General features: G+C 35.4%; 1 protein-coding gene across 5 annotated transcripts in view; it reads left to right on the top strand.

Moving 5' to 3' along the window:
• LOC125659834 (uncharacterized) overlaps nt 1-27106 on the top strand; it is a 106314-nt gene that overhangs the window by 10291 nt on the left and 68917 nt on the right. For 3 of the 5 annotated variants that reach the window (XM_056146662.1, XM_056146661.1, XM_056146659.1), the window contains exons 3-8: nt 2430-2483; nt 4859-4900; nt 10269-10292; nt 10541-10579; nt 19453-19476; nt 19733-19768. In XM_056146662.1, the coding sequence (XP_056002637.1) occupies nt 2430-2483; nt 4859-4900; nt 10269-10292; nt 10541-10579; nt 19453-19476; nt 19733-19768 (219 nt within the window). The remainder of the gene's footprint in view (nt 1-2429; nt 2484-4858; nt 4901-10268; nt 10293-10540; nt 10580-19452; nt 19477-19732; nt 19769-27106) is intronic. The other 2 variants (XM_056146663.1, XM_056146660.1) reach the window with 1 other exon arrangement.

Below are 27106 nucleotides of genomic sequence, written 5' to 3'. Positions count from 1 at the left end.
GCACATTGCTACCACACTTATCCTCATAGAAGGCAGTAGAGTTCAGATGGCACAATACGTCATATAAGAGTTGAAACGTTCTCCGTTCGGTTGCAACTCGGGTAGCCCGAGTTCCTACACGGGTAAGAACCGAAGTCGCCCCTAGTTATGAAGCGAATGCTCTACAACTAAAGTATCACGACCGGATCAGTCGTTCCGGCAATCAAAAAAAAAAAAAAAGAGTGGTTCTATTGAGCGAAAATACGTAATACATACATAAATATTTTTTGTTATCGTCAGCTTTTCATAACTAAAAAAAAAGAAAAAGAAATATCGTTGTCACATATTATTATACCCCACGCAACGAGTTGCGAAGGATGTAAGATTTTGGCCCGTCGGTCCGTCAGTCTGTCAGTCCTTCAGTCCTGTTGTTGTCAGCACAACCTCTCTTAAACTGCTCAGCAGAATTTCATGACTTTGGCAGTTATTACGGAGTGATTGTGTAAATGTTAATTTCGCAAGAAATCCGTTTTTGTCACTTTTTTCCCTTGGAATTATGTCCCCTTTGAACTTCGAGGTTTGGCTTCCATCTGTTCACATTTTGTGATCACAATTCCACTGAAACCGCTGAACGACATTTCATTGTACAGTGAATTTCTACAGTGAATTTTGATTCAATATTCCCTTGGAGTTATGACCCTTTTAAACTTAGTTGTTTGGCCTCTGTCAGTCCTATTCTTGTCAGTGTAACTGCCCTAAAACCGCTGAACAAACATTCATAATGTTTTGTAGTTTATAAATACTTGCTGTGTAGATGTGCATATTTCCATTAAATTCCTAATCTATGTTTTCCTTAGAGTTATGCTCTAACTTGAACTTGTGGCCTCTATCAGTCCTGTTCTTGTCAGAGGAACTCTTGTGAAACCGCTCAACAAAATTTCAGGACATTTAGTAGTTAATACGAACTTACTGTGTAGGTGTGCATATTTGCAGGAAATTCCTATTCAATTATTTGCTAAGTTATGCCCCTTTTGAACACAGAATTTTGGCCACAATATTCTAGCTGACACTTCTCTGAAAGAATTGAACATAATTCAATGTAACTTTTTATTTAATATGGACATGCTATGTAGATGCGTAAATTGACAGACAATTCTGATTATATTTATTTTTTGGGAATTCTGCACTTTTTGAACATAGAATATACTATTTAGTGAAATTTCCTCGAAACCGGTGTTCGAGCCGTATGTAATTAAAATTTATCTGTTTTAATATCTCACACAAGTTACATGGAATACCTTAAGAAAACTGTGAGGAGATGGTTATAAAACAGGCCTGTTCTTATTTCCCGTAAATACATACGTAAAACACGCGTCGTTAGGGGGCGGGGACAGGTGTCTTGTTAACACTGTCCTTGGGGTGTCCTGTGACGTCATCACATGACACCATTGTCGTCTTCATTTTTTGATTTTCTCGTCTCTGACGATGAATTTGACAATATGTTGCTTTGACACGACAAATGTGTTTTACGTATGTATTTACGGGAAATAAGAACAGGCCTGTTTTATAACCATCTCCTCACAGTTTTCTTAAGGTATTCCATGTATAATGAAAGGATAATGAACAATTTTGAAGGATTTAGATCAACATAAATGTTTATTGTTAAATAATTCTGAAAGTGAAGCAGATGAAATTCACATGATTGGTAAATGATTAGAAGCCGACCTTTTTGGACTTAAGACTTTTTGGAAGAGTTGTCTGCCCTTTGTAAAAATAAGAAAAATCTAATTTTCTAAAAATGTGTGTGGTTAATGATTAATTTTATTTCATATTTTCATTAAGAGAAAGTGTATGAGGGATTTTTATCGTGTCACACCTGCTGTGACACGGGACCTCGGTTTTTTAGGTCTCATCTGAAGGACAGCCCCATTTACTCGTCTCTTACGACAAGCAAGGGGGTACTGAGGGTCTATTTTAACCCGGATCCCCACGGGACCTAAGCACGGTAGAAGGCCTGTAGTTGCCAAAAGAACTATAAGCACAGAGAATGGCCTTTATTGCATATTCTTCTCATGTGATGATATAGCCGTACAAATTCCGGTGCCGAAGGGCAAAAGTGTTACAGGTCGGTATTACCGAGATGTTATGATAAAAAATCTCAAGAAATATTATCATAGATGACGCCCTGTGTCAGGATTTAGGCATGATAATGCTCCATCACATACATATATACATCTGCGCTTCTGAAGCAATTTTTGAAGTCGGAGAAGGTTACCGTTTTGCCACACCCACCATACTCTCCAGATTTAGCCACATGCGACTTTTTCCCTTTTCCAAAACTTAAAAAGTTCTTATCTGGTCGTCGTTACAAATCCCGACAAGCCCTTGGCTCAGCAATCAGTCAGTGCCTCAGAGGTCTACCTAAATCAGTGTACCTTGACGTATTTCAGAAATGGACTCAGAGATTGAAATTATGTATTTCAAACCGCGGAGAATACTTGAAGGTACGTAATATTCATTTCACTATTTGAGTCGAATGCTTTTGAAATATCGTACAATACATATTACATATCGAACAGCCCTAGTATCTACATCAGTTTATGAAGTAAACGATGTGATGTTTTATATTCTGGGATTTCGTTTCATTATAGCTGATACATTTGAAATGTTCTTTTCCTAAATTGACGACTTTTGACCCGTGCTATTTAAATTTCATTGATAAAGACAAATAAAATTGTTAAGAATCATGATGTAGTCTTCACTCGTATAAAATGTTATGAATGTAGTAAATGCAATGCAAGTGTGTGCTATATATTGTGCTGAATATGAAAGATGAAGATAATGAACAGTGATCAATCTCATGACGCCAATAAGAAATACAAAACAGGGTTGGGCAAACACGGATCCCCTGGATATACCAGAGGTGGGATCCGGTGCCCAGGGGGAGTAAGCATCCCCTGTCGTGAACCCTATGTCTTGATCAGGTAAACGGAGTTATCCGTAGTCAAAATTAGTGTCCTAAGAACTGTCTAACAATCCGTATGAAACACGTCAAATAGCATTTGACCCAATGATAGGATGTTTTGGTAAATTAGATCGTTACAACTACCATAAAATTTGCGAAATGCTGATTTTAAACGAGACTGTTAAAACGCCTGCACAATCAACTTATTTGTCATTAGCTTATATCGATTTAAAAACTGACCATACACAGAACAAGCTCTTGCATATCGAATCATTTGGGAGATATAAAGATTATAAGCAGCTGATAACTGAATATTGCTACATAAATATTGGAAGTTAACGATGGAGAAGCTGAAATCATTCCGTTTGTCATAAAGTTGGGTTGTTAATTTGCCGTTAGTATCTACTTTCAATAAAATATCTAAGAATGAAGCAGAAGTGGACGACTCTGTGGTGTCTTTTATTTCAAATTCACAGGGATATATTGAATTGACATTTGAATGAAAGTTATTATTGTTGGTAGATAAAACCTCGTCGATATATCTAAACGTGGAATTAAAGGCCACAGTAAGATATTTTTTCTTCTCACGTAGAAGATTTTGAATAAATTCTGTTTCATAGGAATATAAAAATAGGTCAGCTAATAAAGGACCACATATCGTGCTCATGTGAATTCCAACAGATTGTGGAAGATCTGATCACCAAAGACCACGAAGATATTGTCAGTGAGGAACTCCAGCATATTCTTTTTTATTTCAACTTCAGAGTACTTGTGCGTGGAATCAGAATGATGTTTAACAAAGTCATTTTTGGGTTACTGATCACTGGATATGATTATTTCCCTTTTCCATTTTTGTTGACGACGCAACTATCCACGATGTCAGAAAGTGGAGTGTTTAATTCATTGTGAGGAATGATTGTGTATAGTGTTGAAAAATCGTAGGTTTTGATGTCGTTGATTTGGGAAAAGTTTCGCGATTTCAAGTTTACTAAAAGTTCTTTAGAATTTTTTAGAATTCACATTTGATTAACACCACTTCTGGCATATTTAGTCGCACAGTCAGTTTGATGTTTCTCCTTCATAGCTATTAATATTTTCGTGAAAAGCAAAAGAAGAGGCTTGGTAGAGCACTTACTGTATCCAGCAATGTATCTTTGTATAGATTTTTTAATGTAGTTTAGGAATCTAGTATAAGTACGGTAACTCATATTCAAGCTACTGACAAACAAGTTGATGTTACAGGGGTTTTAACAGTCTCGACTGAAGTCAGCATTTCGCAAATTCTATGGTCATTATAACGATCTAGTTCCTCAATATAACCTATCATTGGGTCAAATGCTGTCTGACGTATTTCATACCGATTGTTTGGCCGTTCTTGGCACACTGATTTTGACTACGGATGACTCTGTCTACCTGATCAGGATATAGGGCTCATGGCGTGTGTGACCGGTCGACAGGGGTTGATTACTCCTCCTAAGCACCTGATCCCACCTCTGGTGTGTCCAGGGGTCCGCGTTTGCCCGACTATCTATTTTGTATTGCTTGTAGGAGTTGTGAGACTAATCACTGTTCGTAATCTTCGCCATTCATTCATTCAAATGTCGCATTTTAACAATTTCAATAACGTGAACTAATGATGGAGCAACACAATACATTCATTAATCTTTAGTTTGATTCTACAGTTCTTAATGACTTTATGATCATCTTAGGCTAATTTCTTTTCGTTTCCTTTTGATTAGATTCATTTGCATGACGTACCAAAATGTATTTGAGAAGGAAATTTTCTGTTCATGACATATTGTAATGTATTTCCAAATACAATATTTTCTTCATTAAGATTTTAGCATCCATTACGTTCTCGTGAAAGTATGAATTTCATTATTCCAATCATTGTAATTTAATTTTTATTCCTAGATATACAAGATGAGCAGGAAGAAATTGACAACAGCTGTTTAAGTGAGTATCACCCGTCCTATCCAAATGTGTATTAAACCTCTGTAAAGTTATAATGTTATAATGTTACTCCAATTTGCCAAGCTTAGTTGATGTAATGAAAATGTATTTCATAGTCAGGTGCTTCTTCTCTTTGCGAATCTGTCGGTTGTGATATGTTACGTAGTCATAGCTAACGACGTAGGTTTATTGCTGTGTAGCACAAGGAACATTGTACTGGCATTATTTCCAGTTCTGTTCGTATCTATCAGTTTATGTGGCCTACATTATGGTCAAATTTTATGAAATTTTAGTCTTCGTAATTTCCATTTTGTTTCCATGGAAATTGTTGATCGAAAGATAATGTCTTTCAGGACTAACTGTTCATACTTTCTCTTTCTTTTATACAATCACAATTGTGACGTACGACTTTCATTATTCGAATTAATGAAGTCTACAAATGATCATGAAATAATTCAAAGATAGTAGACTCTAAGTTTAGATTAAAATATTGGGTGTTTTTTTTCTTTCAAGCATTCAAGTTTATCTAATTGTGAATTGCAAACAAAGCAAACAAAATACGTTTGACTGAAAGACGAAAGGTAAAATAACAGAAATGTGGAAGAAAGAGAAAGTAGTGAGCAGTAGTATTTTGTCCTGACAAACATTATCTTTCGCTTTGCAATTTTCGGACAAATGAAACAGAAATTAGGTAAACTAACAATTTCTTAAAGTTTGGCAATATTATAAGATACTTCAGATTTTCATTCATATGTCGATTCGATATATCCAAGTGAACTCGAAATAAAAGACATCACAGAGTCGTTTATTTCTGCTTGATACTTAGATATACTTAGATATTTTATTGAAAGTAGATATTTAAGGCAAACTAGCAACTCAACTTTATGACAAACGGGGTGATTTCAACTTCCCCATCGTCAACTTCCCATATTTATGCAGCAATATTCCATTATCACCTGCATGAAAGGTGAAGATAACGGATAATGATCAATCTCATGAATCCTATAAGCAATACCAAATAGATAGATGGGCAAACACAGACCCTTGGCCACACCAGAGGGGGATCACATGCCTAGGAGGAGTAATCAGGCCCTGTCGACCGATCACACCCGCCGTGAGCTCCATATCCTGATCAGGTAAACGGATTTATCCGCAGTCAAAATCAACTTCAATCGACACTGTTGAAACCCTGTACTATCAATTTGTATTGCAGTAGCTTGCCTCGATCTAAAAACTGACGATACACAAAACAAGCTCTTCGTATCGAATCAGTCAAGGTATATAAAAACACCATATGCACGTGATAATGGAATATTGCTACATAAATATAGGAAGTTGACGATGGAGAAGCTGAAATCATCCCGTTTGTCACAGAGTTGTCACTTTGCCATTAATGCCTACTTTACATCACAGTCTTGAATTTGGGTATAAGAATTTTGGTTTCTGTACCAACGCTGACAAGTTGGTAATTGTACATAAGACAAATCTTTGATATCTCGAAGGGTAATCCGAGGGACACCAACTGATCTGTAGGAGCCGGTGTCCCTTATAGACTCTACAGAGTAACACCTTTTAATACTGAGCGACGTGTCAGCCAGTCTTGTTTCGTTATTGTGTATATTCACGAAGGAACATATCTCGAGCGACAAGTATCCTCGGGGACAGTATGTCCATCAACAAAGAAACAAGCTCGAAATGAAAGGTGAAGATAACGAACATCGATCTATCTCATAACTCCTATAAACAATACAAAATAGATAGTTTTGCAAACAAGGACCCTTTGACACAACCGAGGTGGGATCAGGTGCCTAGGAGGAGTAAGCATCCCCTGTCGATGGTCTATATGGTCTCTCAACTGATTCGATACACAAGAGCTCGTTCTGTGTGTGATAATTTTTAGCTCTTCTGAGCCAAAGGCTCAAAGAGCAAATGCTATGGCTATTTGTGCGGTGTGCGGTGTGCGGTGTGCGTAAACTTTTTAGAAAAAGGGCTATAACTCAAGAACCCCTTGGCCAATTTTTTTCAAATTTGTTACAGGGTATCATTGGCCCAAGGGCTTTCATACATACTAAATAAAGGGATGTGACCCTTTAACAAGGGGAGATAATCAGGAAAATACAAACAAAAGTAGTGGTTGCTAAAAAATCTTCTTCTCAAGAACCACAGGGCAGATTATCACCAAACTTACACATAAGGATGAGGATATGTTGTAGATTAAAAATTGTTCAAGACATTACCCTGGGGCAAAGGGCATGGTCTCAAGGTCACTTCAAAGTTGACCTAAATTTAATTTTTTTTTAAATTCCTTAAATCTTAGATATTTTAGTCATTATAAGGACTAGGATCATCAAATTTTGACAGTTGATGCATTTTAGGACCATGTGTCAAGTTGTCTCAAAAGTAGGTCACGGTGACCTACTTTTTGAATTTTGCAGGTATTTATTTTAAAATTATTTTTGATGCATATCTTGGACACTTTGAAGCCTATGATCATCAAAACTTGTCAGTTGGTGGATCATGGGACCTTGAAATGCGTCAACTGAAAAATAGGTCACCGTGACCTACTTTCTGAATTTTATGGCTTATCATTTATAGATATATTTTAAGTTGTTATTTCAAATACCGAGAGGTTTAGAATCATCAAATCTTGTAAGTTGATGCATCTTGAGGCCTTGAAACATATTTATAAAAAAAGTAGGTCACAGTGACCTACTTTTTGAATTTTGCAGATATTCAAATTTTACATTTTCAATTTTAGATGCATATTTTGGGCACTGTAAAACCTAGGATCATCAAACTTTGTCAATTGATGCGTCTTCAGTCTTCGGTTTGTGTCAACCAAAAAGTAGGTCACCGTGACCTACTTTTGGTATTTGACAGCTAAATTACTATATTTCAGACACTATTTGACCTACGATCATCAAACTTTGTCAGTTGATGCATCTTGAGTCTTCGGAGTGTATCGACCAAAAAGTAGGTCACTGTGACCTACTTTTGGCATTTGACAGTTATATTTATATATTTCAGTCACTAATTGACCTACAATCATCAAACTTTGACAGTTGATGCATCTTGAGTCAATGGAGTGTGTCGACCAAAAAGTAGGTCACCTTGACCTACTTTTGGAATTTGACGGCTATATTTATATATTTCAAATACTAATTGACCTACAGTCATCAAACTTTGTCAGTTGATGGGTCTTGCATGTTCGGAGTTCGCTGACCAGAAAGTAGGTCACCATGACCTACGATTGGAATTTGACAGCTATATTTCAATATTCAGATACTAATTGGCTTAAAATCATCAAACTTTGTCAGTTGATATTTCTTGGGTTCTCAAAATGTGTAAACCAAAAAGTAGGTCACATTGACCTACTTTTTTTGAATTCTTAGGATTTAACTAAAGATTTGGAATACTAAGAGGCTAAGAATAGAAATGGTGGGGTTGTACAATTTATCAGAAGAGCGATTCTAGGCCCTTGGGCCTCTTGTTTAAATTGAGGTAGACTACTGACAAACAAGTTGATGTTACAGGGGTTTCAACAGTCTCGTGTAAAGCTAGCATTTTGCAAATTTTATGGTCGTTATAATGATAGAGTTGGCCAATACAACGTTTCATTGGGTCAAATGCTGTCTGACGTGTTTCATACCGATTGTTAGGCCGTTCTTGACAGATTGATTTTGACTACGGATCGCTCCGTTTACTTGATTAAGACAGCGTTTAATGCTGCTGTGACCGGTCAACAAGTGATGTTCACTCCTTCTAGGCACCTGATTCCACCCCGTTATACATGTATATACGGATTCGTGTTTGCCCAACGTTTTATTTTCTATTACTTATGAATCATTGAAGAGACATTATTTGTCAAAATGCGGATCTGGTGCATCGAAATTGGTACCGTATAAGTTTGACATTATAGGAATCATGAGATTGATCACTGTTTGTTATCTTCACCTTTTATGGTGTTCATTTTATTAGTTTTCGTTTGCAGAAAATGAATGTACAGTGAAACTTCTCTAAACCGGCCAGCTGTCGGACCGAAAATAACGGCCAGTTTAAAGGGGTGGCCGGTATACCGAGAATTTAGCATTTAGAGACGTTTCAGCTCAATTTTTTTTTTTTTTTTAGATATTTCATTGACATAACACAAACCATATAATATGGTGTTCAAGGACTATTATTTCACTATTGGAAATAAAACAAAATAATTTACTAACATGTTTATTTTCAATTTATAGCACTAAAACTATTTAAACATGAATAAACATTTTTACATTGACATGCATAAATAATGGAAAACATTCTGTTTAAATAAAACTGCATTTGATATATGTATAGAAATCTGTAGACTAGCAGCATTTATGTAGAATTTCGGCTTATGTTTTCATAAACAAAACAAACACATAGCCATTTGATTGCTGCAATTAATACACAGAGTAGGTACTGCTCGCTTTGATATGGGGATCTCTGATCAATTATCGGTGGAGATCAAACTAGTCCGTTCGTACCTACAGGTAATTATTACGAGAAATAGTCTTGCTGCAATCATCTAATTTTAACTAAAAATGTATAACGGGATACATAAAGAAAACACAGAGGTCTATTAATGGCCTATTATTGGAATTCCTCTTACCTATAAAAACTCTGTTTACGTCCATTGCTTATATCGTTAACAAATTTGTTTTGACGTTTTTGAAAAGTACAGTAGTAAATATATAATTTTAATTTTGATGTTTCTTAGGAATTTTAAGTCTATGGAAACCCCCAAAAAATCATTTATCTATTGAAAATTATCATTAACAGTCATGGTTTGTTGTTTATTAACTACCGCTTATATCCATGGTGCAACAATATGGCGGATTGATTGTATTCATTCAATATGTGCGTATCTGTTTATAACATTTCGTACAGAAATTTGAAAGGGTCACTCGGATTAGCCAAGCACCAATTAACACCCTGGACAATAGGTAAACTATAGAACTTATAGAGGCCACTTGTGTTTTTCACACCTCCGGTAGATAATTCCCCACCTGGCCAGTAGGTCAGTCATTTTTCACACCTGGCCGATCTTAATCATCCATCTGGCCAAACTTTTCTAGTCTTCAAATAGTGGCCGGTATTATAAGGGTAAATTACACATGTTTGTTAACAATTGTACTTTAAAAAGTGGCCGATGTCCGGTTTTCAGGGGTGGCCGGTTTGTGAGACTTTCTTTGTAAGGAAATGTTAAGGTTTCTGCCGGGACTTTGAAAATCGGCCGATATTCAGGGAGAACCGGTTTTCTGAGGGGCCGGTTTGGAGAAGTTTCACTGTATTTGCATGATAAGCAATACTTACCATAATACTATGTTCTATATTTCTACCATTCCAGTTGTGTATGGACCGGACTCAGGATGTAAGTGCAGATAAAACACATCAACAGTTACAATAGTATGTATAGAAAATTTATCGCCATGCCCTTTTCATCCGACGAATCCTTGGACCAGCCCTGGTAACTTTTAGAATCGACAGGAGTTGAAAATAAAGTATTAGCTATGAGTTTTCGTTTGCACAAAATTAATATGTTGATTTGTTAAACTTTGTAAAATTTTGTAGAAAGAAAGGAATATTTAAGATAATATTATGTTTCATATTTCTACACAGATTCTTCGCGCCATCCCTCCAATCACGGGCCAAGTGATGGTAAGTATGGACAAATCAAATAGGCAACAACTCTCACTCTACGTTTACCTTCCACCAAACTGTTAAAATTGCATGCATGGCAAAATTACTGCTAAAAACCCAGTTTACTTTTATTTTCCACCGAACCATTGGATCAGTGCTGTCAAGTTCTAGAATTAACAAGAGTTTAAGGATGTTTTCTCCTGATTTGAATTTTTTCAGAAGTATCAAACGTTTTGGATAAACCATTTTAAGTGATACATCGTTATCAGAAAGACATTTAAAACATAAAAAAGGGTATGTTAGTGTGGACTTTAAAGAATTACAGCCCCTCAAAGATGTCCCTTTGCTGAAACTAAATTTTTCATGAAAATCACCAATTTTCAGAAGAAATACAGCATAAAACAAATATTAAGGACGGAATAATCTTGAATTTTTTTTATTTCTTAAAAATTAAGCATAACTGATTTTTTGAATAAATTTTGCATGAAATAAATCACCAATTCTACAAAAAAATCAAAGATTAATTAACTGGATAAAATATCATACAAATTTGAAGACCTATTTCATTAAAATATTCAACCTAGGGAGGATATCTATATCAAACTTTTTCTGAATTACTAATGTAGATTTGAATCATATTTTTGCTTAATTTAAATGAAAAAAATATGTGGCTGACACGTCGCCCAGTATAAAAAGGTGTCACTCTGTGGCGTCGATAAGGGACACAGGCTCCTACAGTTCGGTTGATGTCCCTCGGATTATCCTTCGAGATATCAAAGATTTGTCGTATGTACATTCGTCAGATTGTCAGCTTTGGTACAAAAACCAAAATTCTTATACCCAAATTAAAGACTGTTATGTTCCTTTAAGAGATATATTTGATATTTCCTTTTCAGACACCATGTGTTCAATCTCAAAATGTTCTGCAAAAAATTGCAAAACTTGTGATATACTGATCACTAAAAATTCATTTAGTAGTAATCTAACTGTACCAAAACGTTTGATAATCTGACTTGTAAATCTTCTAACGTTGTCTACACCATTAAGTGTAACTTGTGTGGCTTAATTTATGTGGGAGAAATCAAGGGTTCACTTAATAAAAGAATATCGGGGCACAGATTTCAAATTAATAATGGTGGTAACCAACTTCTTTAGAAGCATTTTAATGCACCGGACCACTCCATCTTGTCCATGAGGGTAAGGATTTTAGAAAAAAATTACCATCACACAAACAATCCTACATTAAGCATCCCTTTTCGTACACAACGAGAAGATCACTTGATCAGGACCCTAGGCACTGCATTTCCATATGGATGCAATGATAATGTATATGATGTGGGAAATTTGACTAGTCCACAAGGAAATAACGTAAATGTGATGGGACTCTTTCCCAATACCCAAAGACGGACACGCAGTAATGGATATCGCTCATATAAAAGACCAAGTATAAATGATGTCACATTTGATTCACTTTTACTGTCAACAGACAATTGGGTCCACATGGTATTTGCACACAACTTTGCTCTATTCAATGGGGAGTGTTGAATATGTTTGTTAAAGAAGCAAAAGGTAGTCTATACTTGGATTTTTCAACACCAGGTCCACATCATATTCGAAAAAAATCTTTACTCTATTCCATTGAGAGTTTTACACATGTTATTTGAAGAAGCTATGGCTAGTCTATACTTGGATTTTTCAACACCTGGATATAGACTGAACTCTATGATTATGGATGTTGCCTACCACAGGCTCTATAAACCAACACGGACCATGGATGATATTCCTTCCAAATCATGCCGTAAGTTACTTTAGCTAAAATTTACAAACAAAGGAATAGATGCCGTCAACATAAGCAACATTCTTCATCATAAAAGGGTTCAGTTGTGCATTCCAACTTATTTCAAGTTCAAGTATACACCCTGTATTTCCTACAGCTATACTTCTACTATTGCATCCAAACTTTTTAATTATAAACAAACTTTACAGTGCTTAGATATAGACCATCTTATACGTAATCCACCAACATGTTCTTGTTCTTCATCTTCTTTCAACTATAGTCCAGCTGGACATGTCATTACTGGTGATGTTGATATAGTTGAAAATGAGGACCTCAAATCACTTATTCTTAAAGGTCCTAAATACAGAGAACCTCGGTCTTTTAATTGGCCACAGAACTTCATCTCTATTATGAGTTCTGTCGAAGATTATGCCAGACGATGGGCTAAATATGAAAAAGAACTTGATACATTGTAAGAATGGGTTAAAAGCATAAGAGGGATGTTAAAATCCCACATTAGACACATGAAAACAAAAGTACGTACCATCTATCCTTCTGTTTTAGTTAACCAGAAGTGATAAAAGAATTAGATAGGTTACAGGAGGAATATGTTTTGGTTCCAGCTGACAAAGCTAGTAACAACATTGTCTTTGTTTGTAAGGCTCATTATTACAACTGTATTTTAAACGAACTTGGCATTAATTCCACTTTTGGTAACCATACTTATACTCCAACTGCTCTTTCAAAAGATGAAATTCTTCAAAACCATGCTTCAGTTTTAGACACATTTAATATTCCAGTCAATGGGTCCAATGGATATGAGTTACCGTACCTATACTGGATTCCTAAACTACATAAAAACCCTTACAAACAAAGATACATTGCTGGATCCATTAAGTGCTCTACCAAGCCCCTATCTTTGCTCCTCACGAAAATGTTAACAGTTGTGAAGGAGAAACTTCAAACTTACTATGCGACTACATATGCCAGAAGTGGTGTTAATCAAATGTGGATTCTAAAAAATTCTAAAGAAGTTTTAGTAAACTTGAAATCACAGAATTTTCCCCAAATCAATAGCATTAAAACCTATGACTTTTCAACACTATACACGACCATTCCTCACGATAAATTAAAAACTAGACGTTTTGACATCATAGACAGTTGCTTCTTCAACAAAAACGGAAAACGGATATATTCATATCTAGTGATCAGTCATTCAAAAACTTACTTTGTTAAACACCACTCTGATTCCACGCACAAGTACTCTGAAGTTGGAATAAAAAATATGCTAGAGTTCCTCATTGAGAATATCTTCGTGGTCTTTGGTGATCAGGTCTTCCAACAGTCTGTTGGAATTCCCATGGGCACGAATTGTGATCCTTTGTTAGCTGACCTGTTTTTATATTCATATGAAGCAGAATTTATTCAGAAACTTCTATGTGAGAAGTAAAAATCTCTCGCTGTGACCTTCAATTCGACATTTAGATATATCGATGACGTTTTGTCTATTAACAATGATAGCTTTCATTCATATGTCGATTTGATATATCTCTGTGAGCTCGAAATAAAGGACACCACAGAGTCGTCCACTTCTGCTTCATACTTAGATATTTTATTGAAAGTAGACATGAACGGCAAACTGACAACTCAACTGTATGACAAACGGGATGATTTCAGCTTCTTCATCGTCAACTTCCCACATTTATGTAGCAATATTCCATTATCACCTGCATATGGTTATTATATATCTCAACTGATTCGATATGCAAGAGCTTGTTCTGGGTATAGTCAGTTTTTAAATCGAGGTAAGCTACTGACAAACAAGTTGATGGTACAGGGATTTCAACAGTCTCGATTGAAGTCAGCATTTCGCAAATTCATCTTTATCAATTGTTAAATCTTATAACTATAAACAATGAATATAGAAAAATTATATTAAATTTGTTTTTTCCGCTAGTATACTATTAGGTGTACCACCAGACTGCTAATACACCAACTTCAACTAACTCTAATTTTTGTCTAGCCAGGGATTATTTTTCAATGCCTTGCTCAACAAATTGTTATTCTAAAAGAATTTCGTATGCAAAATGTTATATATGAATTTGATTTTGCATAAATGACTGTTTATGAAATATATGCTGAAATGCTAATCAGGATATTTTTTAACGTGCATTTTCAACACCATATAAACAAATTTTAACATTATTAAAACTTTTTGAAAATTACACTTTGAAGGAAAAATTAAAATGATTTTTTAGGCCACCTGAGTAAACTCAGGTGACCTATTGCAATCGTTTGTCGTCCGTCGTCGTGCGTCGTCCGTTAATAATTGGACATTTTTAACTTCTTGATAACTACCAGTCCAATTCTTTTCAAATTTGGTATGAAGTATCTTTGGAACAAGGGGGAAAAACCTCTACCAAAATTGTAAATTTCATGATCCCCGGGGTGTGGGCTTTGACCCCAGGGTGGGGCCAAACTCGGTATATAGTGTTTATGTGTAAAACACTTAAATAACATCTTTTTTAGTGTTGTTGATACTATATCAAAACTGAATAGACATTTAGAAAGAACAGGTAGTCCTTTACCAAAATTGTAAATTTCATGATCCCAGGGGTAGGGGTTTTGGTATCAGGTTGGGGCCAAAATTGTGAGTTATTAAATGTGTGAACAATAGACATTTTAACTTCTTGATAAATATCATTCCAATTCTTTTCATATTTGGTATGAAGAATCCTTGGAACAAGGAGGGGGGGTGCATAAATTATAAATTTCAGGATTCCTGCATCTCTGGGGCCTTAGGGGCGGGGTAAAAACTGCCCAAAACTGACCAATTTTCACAAATCTTCCTTTCAAGAGCCACACAGTGTAAGAAAAACTAAATGCATGGTGATGGAGAGCGGGGAGGCCTCTATTAATTTTGTAAATTTCATGATCCCCGGGGTAGGGGTTCTGACCCCAGGGTGGGGCCAAACTTGTTATATAGTGTTTATGTGTATACTAAATTGAAACTAAAAATATTTAAATTAAAAAATATTCAATTGAATGATAAATTAGTCATCGTCATCATGGCAAGGTTCAGCATTCGTACAACTTGTACCACGGTATTCTCCACAACAAATTGAACATTTAATTCCGTGTCGTCTGCAACTGCACCGCTTTGAGTCACAGTTGTTTTGGCAATTGCATCGAATTATTTTCAGAAGATCGGACGGTGCTGGTGCCAATTTAGTCTTAATCGGTAGAAGATAACCAGTGTCATTCAATTTCCATCCCCATTTTGTCGCGTCCAAGTAGTTTGCTATCCATTGTTGTACTTGATGATACGCTCTATATATATGTTGCTTTGCAGATTCATAAGTAGGTGGGAGACTGTGTACATCAATATGTTTCTCTACCTTTGACATTTTGGTAACAAATTTTCTGAATCGTAGGATATCCAAACCTTCTCCTCGTAATGCCCCCATACAATGACACCAACATCTCCTCTCCAACTTGCTCCAATTTAGTGACAGAGGCAAATTTATCTAGGAAAGGCTTACTGGATCTTACATAAAAGTATAAATTTGCCTTCATCTTCTTGAGTGTGACCTGTTTACTGATTCCATACAGCCTAGATGTTGTATCACATCCCGTCAAAGCGTGCATCACTAAGAGACACTGACATAGGTCTTTTCCAAGAATCAGTCTTGTGTTACATATGTTCCAAATCCGATGGTTTTTCATTTGTTTGTCGGAATAAATGAATAACTCCTTTTCGATATCAGGCTCTACATGATAAAGTAATAGTATGAGCAAATCAGTATCCTCGCCAACTAAAGCAACGGACTGAGTTCTCACTTTCTGAAGAGCTGTGAAAACCAAAGTACGGTCTGCATCTGCTTCAGATTGTATTACTTCACAACCAGCTTCTCGGAGTCTTGTAGACAGCATTTGAATATTTTTTTTCTTTGTTTGACAGAAAATGCTCTCTTTTCGCGGTGCATACAGTAGATTCATTGAATATAGTATTCCTAGACTGTAAACCCGTTAATATTCTCTGTTGGGTGAGATCCTTGGTTGATTGTGCGTTGTTGTAGCCATCAAATACAACACAGGCATTTGTAAATTTGTGGGTGACATATTGCACGTAGATCGTCAGTATTTGTTCGAAAGTTGATTTCTGTGGCCAGTTAAAACTGTGTAGCAGAGATCCTCCATTAAATACGAATGTAGAACATTTATTTAGAGATGCGCCATAGCTACTGCAATCACCTGTTGACCAAATAGCATCTGCAAGTTGACTTTTGCTAGCTTCTCTCGGAAGACCTGAACTACCAAAAAGTGCTGGTGGAATACTTGTCAGTTCGTATCTGAAAACCTAACTCAAGTCCGGATAACTATCTTTAGCAATAGCACTGAGACGTTGAAACATCAATTGTGGATCCACATTGACACTATCTCCATCATCGACTTTAACTGAGTGTGTTAATGTTAGGGTGATTCCATGATCCTTCCTTTTGAAAACATGTTTCATTACATCTTTTCCGACCATTGATTGAATAACCTGCCTACCAATCTCAAGACTTTTGTCAACATTGACATTTGATTCAGCTGTTACACCATCGTGTAAACCTTGAAGATCCTTGAGGTCTTCTTGGAAAGGTGCACTCTTTCAGATAAGCTACAATTCTGGTCGTATCGATTTCATCTCTATTTATGCGCGAATGAGACGTGTCTTTATGCTGCTCACTAGATGTGTACAATGTCTCTGTAAGGGTCTGCATTGCAAGACTGAATTCGGTACACAAGGAAGAAGATAAGACCCACAGAGTTCGTTGGTACTCTTGTTATACTTCGCCCTCTTGTGAGACCACCAGATGTCTTTAGACTTCTCATGAGAACTTGCTCAGTTGTCAGGTCTGTCCAGATACCAGCCCACAAACGATCTGATCTTCTTATCACATGTTTCCCAGACAAGAAAGATTCATATATCAAGGGATGTGATGATTGAAGCTTCTGCATATCGGAAAGGTAGATGTAAGCGGATTTAAGATACAAAATGTGTCCAGAAGCGGCATGATATGGCAGCATTCTTTGAACGGTGTCTAAGTAAAGCAGCCAGTCACCTGTTCTTTCTGCTCTGATAAATTTCTGGACAAGATCAATCATTTCAAGATACTGGAACCATAAATTTGCCGTTCTGCATTCTGATAGTAAATCCTTATAATTGGAGAGTACACTTTCTATTCTATCAAAACTGCATTATGTACAGCATCAACGATTGTTATGTTCCCCTTCAGAAGGTCCTCATATATTTCTTGCACTTCTTTGAGGTCCTTGTTTGAATTACAAGTGTCACTGCTTTGTAGATCTTCAGCAATTCCAAAGGCTTTTTTGATCACGATGCTGCTAAGGGCGGATTCCACTAAATAATGACCACGCAGAGCTCTTGATACCGCTTTACCATTGAGCAATTTCTTTTAATAAACAAATCAATAGTCTCCACTGAGCCATCCTAACAATTATATGTGATTTAACAATAGGTGATTTCGCTTGGACAAGATCACTAACGAAAAGTTTCAATTGCATTTAACTGGTCACAATTTTGTAAAGAAAGATAATTTAGAAGTTCACATAGTCAGATAGAGTATTCATATCCTGAAGCACGATCAAAGGGTTCATTGGACTAAAGTAGAATAGAGAGAGTTCGAAATTGATACAAGGCATATACGTTGCCAGAACATATGAATTTCCTACACCAGGGCTATGCTTATACTCATGTTGGCCCGAATTTGAGAGATTTAAGAGAATAATACCCTGTCTGAGGTTGCGTTGCTTATATGCATACAATGTATTGTCAGGAAGAAAGTTGACAATATACTGTCAAAATATTATATATGTATATCTAATCCATAATATTGTTATGGAGAAATTTTAATTGTAAAAATCATACCATTTCATCACAAAACCCCACTGCATCCAATAATGACTTGTTTTATCATCAACATGAATTATGGAGTCAGATTCTAATGCCCATTTGTTTTTTAACTTGGGAAACTTGTAAAGTTGCCATGTATTTCTCGGGTTTTTTCTTTGTGTCCCTGAAATCTTGATCTGTGCTAAGAATACAGTTACCCGTGATGTAGAAAGCTCGTTAATGACTATTCCTTCATCTGCCACGAAGCAGAAAGGGAGGGATAACATCGCAGAAAAAATACCCATCAGTACAGAAAAATACAAAGACAGTAACGATAGGCAACTGATGATGCAAAGGGTGTCCAAGAAAGAAAAAGGTGAATACCAACCTTCTCCAGCGATGAGTGTACATGTACTACCATACAATTTCATCATTTCAGAAGATAATTTTGATGTTGTTATGCTTTCCAATTTCAACACAATGATGATAATGAAAGGTGAAGATAACGAACAGTGATCAATCTCACAAATCCCACAAGCAATACAAAATAGATAGTTGGACAAATACGGACCCCTGGACACACCAGAGGTGTCTCCTTTGTTAGCTGATCTGTTTTTATAATCATATGAATCAGAATTTATTCATAAACGTCTATGTGAGAAGAAAAAAACTGTTGCTGTGGCCTTTAATTCGACATTTAAATATATCAACGACGTTTTATCTAGTAACAATAATAATTTTCATTCATATGTCAATTCGATATATCCCAGTGAACTCGAAATAAAAGACATCACAGAGTCGTCCATTTCTGCTTCATACTTAGATATTTTATTGAAAGTAGATATTAAAGGCAACCTAAGTTTTCAGTTTGCTGTTTATCTCTACTTTACATCACAGTCTTTAATTTTGGTATTAAAATTTTGGTTTCTGTACCAAAGCTGCCAATTTGACGATTGCACATCAGACAAATCTTTGATACATCGAAGGATAATCCGAGGGACACCCACCGATCTGTAGGATCCCGTGTCCCTCATAGACTTCATAGAGTGACACCTCTTTATACTGGGCGACGTGTCAGCCAGTATTGTATCGTTATTGTGTATCTTCACCTTTTATGGTATTTATTTTATTAGGTTTCGTTTGCAGAAAATTAATGCATTTGCATGATAAGCAATATTTACCATAATACTATGTTCTATATTTCTACCATTCCAGATTTGTTTGAAGTGGACTCAGGATGTAAGTCTAGATAAACACATTAACAGTTACATTAGCATGTATAGAAACTTTATCGTAATGAACTTTTCATCCGCCGAATCCTTGGATCAGCCCTGGAAACTTTTAAAATCGACAGGAGTTGATAATAAGTATTACCTATGATTAGCTATGATTTTACGTTTGCACAAAATTAATATGTTGATTTGTTAAACTTTATATAATTTTGTAGAGAGAAAAGAATATTTAATATAATATTATGTATCATATTTCTACACAGATTATTCGCGCAATCCCTCTCAAAGGTCAATTATGGGTAAGTAAGGACAAATCAAACAGGCATCAACTCTCAGTCTACGTTTATCTTCCACCGAACTGTTATAATTTCATGCATGGTAAAATTATTGCTAAAAACTCAGTTTACTTTTATTTTCCGCCGAACCATTGAATCAGTCCTGGTTCTAGAATTAACATGAGTTTAAGGGGAAGTGATACTGAACGTTACATTAGATATCATACTTCTAGAAAAGCTTATTGATTTGTTGAATCAGTCTGCGATGTAAAGAGAAGATATCACAAAAATACAGTGTCTAGTAATACGTCGAAACAAATCCAAATTCTTTATGAAGTTTGATAGTATTATACTCTTTACTTGAAAGGTCACTCCATTGTTCTTAGTCTTTTACGTAAATTCTCTAAAATGTTATTATCTATCTATCTATTTATCTATCTCTCTATCTATCAATCTTTATATATATCTATATCTATATCTATATATATATATATATATATATATATAGTAAAATTGCACAAAATGTCCATGGTATTACTGTATAAGTAATAAGTAGAAAAAATATATCCAACGATAACAAACTCATTACACTCAGAAGAGCCGAACTACACGGCGAAAGCGCTAAGTGTAATTAATTAAATGTGGATCATGTGTACTTAGTCATCGTTGGATATATATATATATATATATATATATATATATATATATATAGGTGTGTGTGTGTGTGTGTGTGTGTGAGTGTGTGTGATTCTGCCATATTGGGGACCTGCTACAGATACGCAAGTCTTAAAAAGGGGGCCTCAAAAAGTTTGGGGACTTGACTTAGGTCCCCAATCTTTTTTATCGTTCAAAACAAATAAATAACATGTCTACTATCTAGAAAAATAAAAAAAAAATAACGTGTCCCACTTTCGGGGTTTCATCAAACACATGATTACACAGATACTGTGTGGGTTGAAGTTGCCATCTTCGTTTACGCACCTCTGACGATACACACATGTAATATGCGCATGCGCATGTGTAAAGAGAACGGAAGTATAAATGTTTTGAGGCGGGAGTCAACAAACATGACAAAAAGAAGACGCAGAAAGGCTGGGCAGGAAATTCTGGATTCTTTCTATATCAAAGAAACGCTGGAAAAGGGTATGTTTTGTTACTTGCTTGATAAAATATGACGTGAAGAATCTTATATCTTATTTTAAAGTGCAAGTGGGGGGGGGGGGGGGGGGGGGGGAGGTCATTCACGATTGCTGCACATTAGAAATTCAATTGAAATGAAAAGACAGACATATTGGTTAATATTTTTTCCTTCAAATGGTACACAATGTATATTACGCGGGTAGGTTAAGGATTCCCTTATAGAATATCACAGTGCACTTTATGCCTTTACTTCTCCGAACTACCAATATATGACGTCATAATCGAAAATGACGTCAAGTCACTGCAAACTTGAGCTGTTATGACGGGGAGAGTGTCAAAAAATTTAGACCTAAGTATTTCAAACTGCCTATAAGATGTCAGAACGCTATTAAAAATCCACGTGTCTGAATTGTATTTTAATATCTTATATGTGCGAATATTTTAAAATAGTTTGTTTCATTACCCATGATTGAAATTCAGCGTGTTTAAACTGTTTTCGAAAAATATACTTTTGAAATATACTCTGATTTATACAAGTGGTAAGAGGTAGGTTTATGATGTGTTTATAAAAGAGTCCAGCGCAGGCAATTTATGAGAATTCATTTGAGATCTTTTACGGAAGTCGTAAGATGGGTTTGTTCTCTATCCGAATCTTGCTTGGGTAAATGTGTGATGGCTTTGCTTGAATACAGATTACCCTCAAATGTGTCGGTAAGTTGAACTCTTCATGAAATACGTGTATTTTGTACGCAAGTAATACTACCATTTTTCCCAAGCACATTTCGGGTACACAAGGATACGGTGTGTTCATTTATCAAACAAAAAGTTAAAAATAAATTTGCTGCGCTATTTTAAAGCGATTTATGTGAAACGCTTCAAACAATTATAAATGACCGTCAGGTGATCAACAAAGTCATGTGATATCATATTAGATATGCTAATATATAGCCGAGTGAACCTTCTATATAAATTTTCTGTACTTAAACATATATAAATTACAAGTGAAAACCAAAAGCCGACCTCGCAATCCAATTAATGTATGTTTTGAACGCATTTCAAACTCCGAGAAGCTGTATTCATTTCACAATATTTCATAATTCAACTAATAAACGATATGAATGTGCACACATATATGTGTCATAGCAACATGAGATTTTGTAAGTTTTATAATAAATGAATTTGGTCCCCGTTAATTCTTTTTCTCATAATTATTCTTGGGACCACACGGTCAGGATGATTATGATAAGCTGCATGATGCATATTAGATGGTAACATACATTTATTAATGTTAGATTATACTTATAATATTATATTAAAAATGCTCTAGATTAACTATTTTCAAACTGATGTTAAAAGAATACTTCATAAGTCCTAAAAATTAAAATTTTCTCTGGATTTCTTTTTGTGTGGTGGTATCTAACGTAGGTCCAAGTTCCTGTGTAAACCACTGTAAACAGCTGATTGGGGTAAGGCATATTATGGGTGTTGAAAATGCGCATCGAGTGTTTGATTTCTTGTCATTCTGCAGTGCTGCAATCTTGTTTATACTCTCTTACATCCGTGCAATTTCTTGTCAATCGCCATAGATGTGTTAGACCATGAATGATATTTTTTTTTTATATAGATTCTCATCCCCGCCCGCCTCGATTTTTCCCCTATTATTGTAAAATTTCTGATTTTCTTCGTCTTGATTCTGGTCGGGATCGGTATTCACCTCCCCATTCAACTTTCATTTTAATACCCGCGTATTCTCCTTGACAGCTGACAAACTAGGTGAAGGTATGGGTAATTTCTTGTGAAAGAATTTTGAAGTTATGTAGTAAGATATATTTACATTTAAATGGACTTCTACTACGACTTTTATTCGGGCATAATAGATCAATCTGCACCCATTGATGAGGTCAGCAAAAATCTGTACATGTTTGCACATACGTCACGATTGACCCGGTGACCCGGATTAGCGACCATATTGGAGGCATTGGAGAGTAAACAAAAAGTCGAAAGCGTCGCTAAATAAGTTTCCCCGATTGTATTTGATCGTATTGATTGTGTTGATGACAATGACAAAAAGATTTTATACACGTCTGCCATTTAGTACGCAACTTGCTACATCTCAGAACATTTCAACAAATGCTGGAACGAGTGGTGATGAGGAAATTTGGTGTTTTTGTGCTCAAGTAGAGTCTGGCAAAATGATACTGTGCGACAATGAGGAATGCCCAGTTCAGTGGTTCCATTATTTGTGTCTTGGTATAAGTAGTGCCCCTAGGGGTAAATGGTACTGTCCAGACTGTAGAAAACTTGACAAATATCAGAGAAAAAAGAGGGGGAAATTTATTAAGAAATAAATGATCATTAATTCTCTTATTTTTTCATGTTGTTTTTAATTTGCATCTATCACTCATAAGGGACAAAAAATTTAAGTGTTGCTTACATGTGCATGGATTGAAACTATCTGCACACAGACACTCAAAAGTAATAAGCATAGCTGTTCTGATACATGTACGTACATGTATGTTCTTTTTGTTTTTATTTTACTTCGAGATGCAAAATAAAACTGAATTTTAGATAAGAATCATATTTATTATTCAAAATCAACAACAGAACTGCTTAAATTCACACAGGCACAACATACAAATCCAATCTTATCAGTTAAAGTGTGAGATTCATTTTCTTTGCGTATCAGAAAGTCTATGGGTATTGGTCCGTTCAAAATTGTGTACTTTTGACGAACAGTCCCTATGACTCGTTCTACATGTATGCGCACATGAGCTATCTTTCTTGTTGTTTCTAAATCTACAGGTGAAAGTTGTGACTTGCTACGAGTAAATGCTGGAATTTTTACCTGGGCCATCATCGAGCCCACACTTTCATCTATATCAAAACCCCGGTCTGCAAGTACCAAGTCTCCAGGGAAAATGTTCAAAAAACCGGAGTTTTCTGTAACATGTTTGTCACTGACTCGTCCACCCCAGGCATTTGAAATAAATGACACTGTGCCTTGAGGAGCTGTTGAGGTGTTATGCCTATGAGAAATTTCACAGTATTATGGTGTTTATAACTTGACCAGGTTTCAGCCCTAGCTTTGAGATTTGTAGGCCTGTCAATAAATATTTCAAAACAGTCTATAATTACAGCACATTTTCTTCCGAAACATTTTCTAAACTGCATTGGCATAGTTTTTCGTAGATCATGTCGTGATGGCCAAAATACTAATGGTTTCATTCTCACATACATAACATCTATCACAACAGAAAATATCCTCGATACTGTTGCAGATGATACATTAAACTCATAAGCAAGAAAGGCTGCTGATACATTAAGTCTTAATCGCATTAATGTAAGAATCAACATCTTAAATTTGTTCACTGTCTTCTTGACTGGTAATGCTGGCTCAAGAAATGTATATAATGCTAACAAAATGTGAAATGTTTGAAGTCCAGTAAAGTACAGCACTCTGTCATTTTTACCATCAAAATATTGCTTATCAAGCCTGTAATACTGCAGGTGCGACTCTCGATCTGATCTATTGTGACAGTCAAGGACACGACAATAATTCACCATGCTTAACATAGATTTAAATGCCTCGAGGTACTCAGGTATAACAACGTGCTGAAAATCAATATCGCCAATATGGCCGCCTTCCGGTTTATTGACGTCACATGAAAACAAACTCAAAATAAAAATTATAAAATAATCATTTAAGACAAAGCAGTATAACAGCTGTATAAATCTTATATCATGTGAATGAAGGCATATTTTAAGATTCACAGATTAGGTCATGTCTATGTTAATGTCCATTTTCAGCAATTAGATGCAATTAATGCTGTGCCCATATTACGCCATATTGTATGTATTTATAAATATATTATGAATAACAAATATAAGAATATTTTTCAATGAAAACAATTAATCAGGCATATATGAAATGCCTTGTCCTGGTACAATAAGATAAGATTTATTGAGACTAAATTTAGGCCCTTGAGGGCATGCAAGAAGATGATGGAACATTCTATTGTTAAAATGATATTGTCCTACGGACCCAGTTTAACAAAAGAATTCGTTTCCATGTATTGACAATGTAGCAAGATAAACACGGGCGTTACTCAAACTCAAACTCAGTGAATTCACTATGAACAATCCCGAGAGTTCTTAATGTCAGCATGGTGTGTAAATTCGAAGGGAGGAAAACGTTGAGAAAATGAGCTGAATTTTCGTCTTTATCTGGATTACTTTTTAGGGTAAAATTTATTATTCAGCTATCCCATATTTACACAGTGTTTTAGTTTGTGTTTTTATACTGTTAGATATTCGAATCCACTTCATGTGACTTTATCAATTACATTGTTTACATTAAAACCCTTGTGATGTCACAATTGTTGATATGAAAAGGATATAAATATAATATGAGCTTTATTCACTGTAAAAAGCATGAACATATAATAATAGCAAGTGTAGCAAGGCGCAATGTGCCGCTTGCAAAGCGAGCTCAATATAGACAATCGTGAAAGAACAGGAAATTCAAACACAGTCAAGCAAATTTTTGTGTGAAACCTTCCTAGAATTCCTTTACTACTGTACCAGCAAAGTAATTTACATTTCATAAAATACAATGTAATTGTTTAACTTAAACAAGTTCAAGTAAACACAATCTAAGTCAAATTTAACTAAATTTTGGGGTAGTGTCTTATGTGTGTTTGTAATAACATTATATGATAATTGCTTGCCTCCATGAATGCAATTAAATAAACAAAATGCACAGGAAAACAAATATGGGAATTAGGGACCCAAACTCTATAATGAAATTGTGCAATATAAATAATAACCAGCAAAAAAATCGTCTGACACTATGTACAGTACAGTCATTTAGGGTATTTCGGGTCACCCCGATTGTTGGGAGTCGTCGGGTTTATTCAATAACAGTTCACACTAAACGTAAAAGAAAATATTGTTGCAGTCACGTCCAGGAAGGTTTATTCTACGTATTCACACAATTAACAATTGAAATACTAAAAATAAACAGCATAATTAACACTTTGATTAATTGGCATGCTATCGCGATCGGAGAATTTTGCGTGTCCAAAATGGAGACATTGTTATTTTCATCGATGTTGTGAATGTTACGATTGGCGAAACAATGCACATTATATACTGCTGGAAAGGTAATTTTATACACTTTCGAATGCAACTTTACTAAACTTAATTACAATAAAATCGTTGGAGTTAATAGCGTATTTCTTACCCCCTTCGATTTAGTGTATTTCGGGTCACGTGCCTTTTAAAACGTACATCTTCGTCGAGTCTTTGCTGTGCCGCATGTTGATGTTTACAATATACATTTTCATTCTTATTTTTAGAAAATGTGTTATCATTAATTATAGATTGTAAAATTGATTAATTATGATTAAATTTTGGCTGTTCAATGTAACAAAAGACATCTTATCGCTGCCACGATCCACTTCAGCCTCTTTCTTTAACAATATAGCTATACAATATATCTTTATCAAGCCTTATAAAGCATTGTAGAATTTCTAAAAGTATTTAAAATACCTAGTGAAATTTCAACTTCTAGTTGAATTAATTTAAAAGAGTATAAACAGTGATTGACAGATGAAATATTATTTTGGTCCGTCTGCTAGATCCGCACACGTTACATCGCGTGTGCATATCAACTTAAAACGTAAGTCATTTGTCCATTAAAAATACATTTCTGACAAAATTAAAAATAAATTATAGCAATACTACCTAATCATGGTCACAAAACGATATTAGCAAGCCTTTTATTTAGATTTTATATACTTTTACGAAGTGACTCGAAATAACCGGAAGTGACCCGCAATACCCCCAATCGTTGGTCCAAGTAAAACTCCCATTAGAGTCGTTTTATCAAAGGTAAACCCAAATCGATTTATAGATCTATTCACTCGGAAAATGTACTTCCCAGTAATACCCAACAATCAATAATAACCATGTTAGTTTTATTTACTGCACTAAAAATGTAAAAAGTGACCCGAAATACCCTAAATGACTGTACACGTACTGTGTCACCATGTGTGTGGTTGTGGCTGCTTGTCTGTAATTTTCTTTGTCTGCCACTCACTTGTGAGAATATCGGATGCAGCCTGATCTATAGCTGTCGTTTTACTTCTAACGAATTGTCCATGTATGTTTCTGGACTGCTTTAGAATAGATTAAATGTGACAGCGTACAGTGTGCATCTTC

The sequence above is a fragment of the Ostrea edulis genome, chromosome 8 (genome assembly GCF_947568905.1).
Source record: "Ostrea edulis chromosome 8, xbOstEdul1.1, whole genome shotgun sequence".
Taxonomy (NCBI): Eukaryota; Metazoa; Mollusca; class Bivalvia; order Ostreida; family Ostreidae; genus Ostrea; species Ostrea edulis.
Note: the sequence above shows the minus strand (reverse complement) of the source record. Positions and strands in the feature narration are given on the sequence as shown.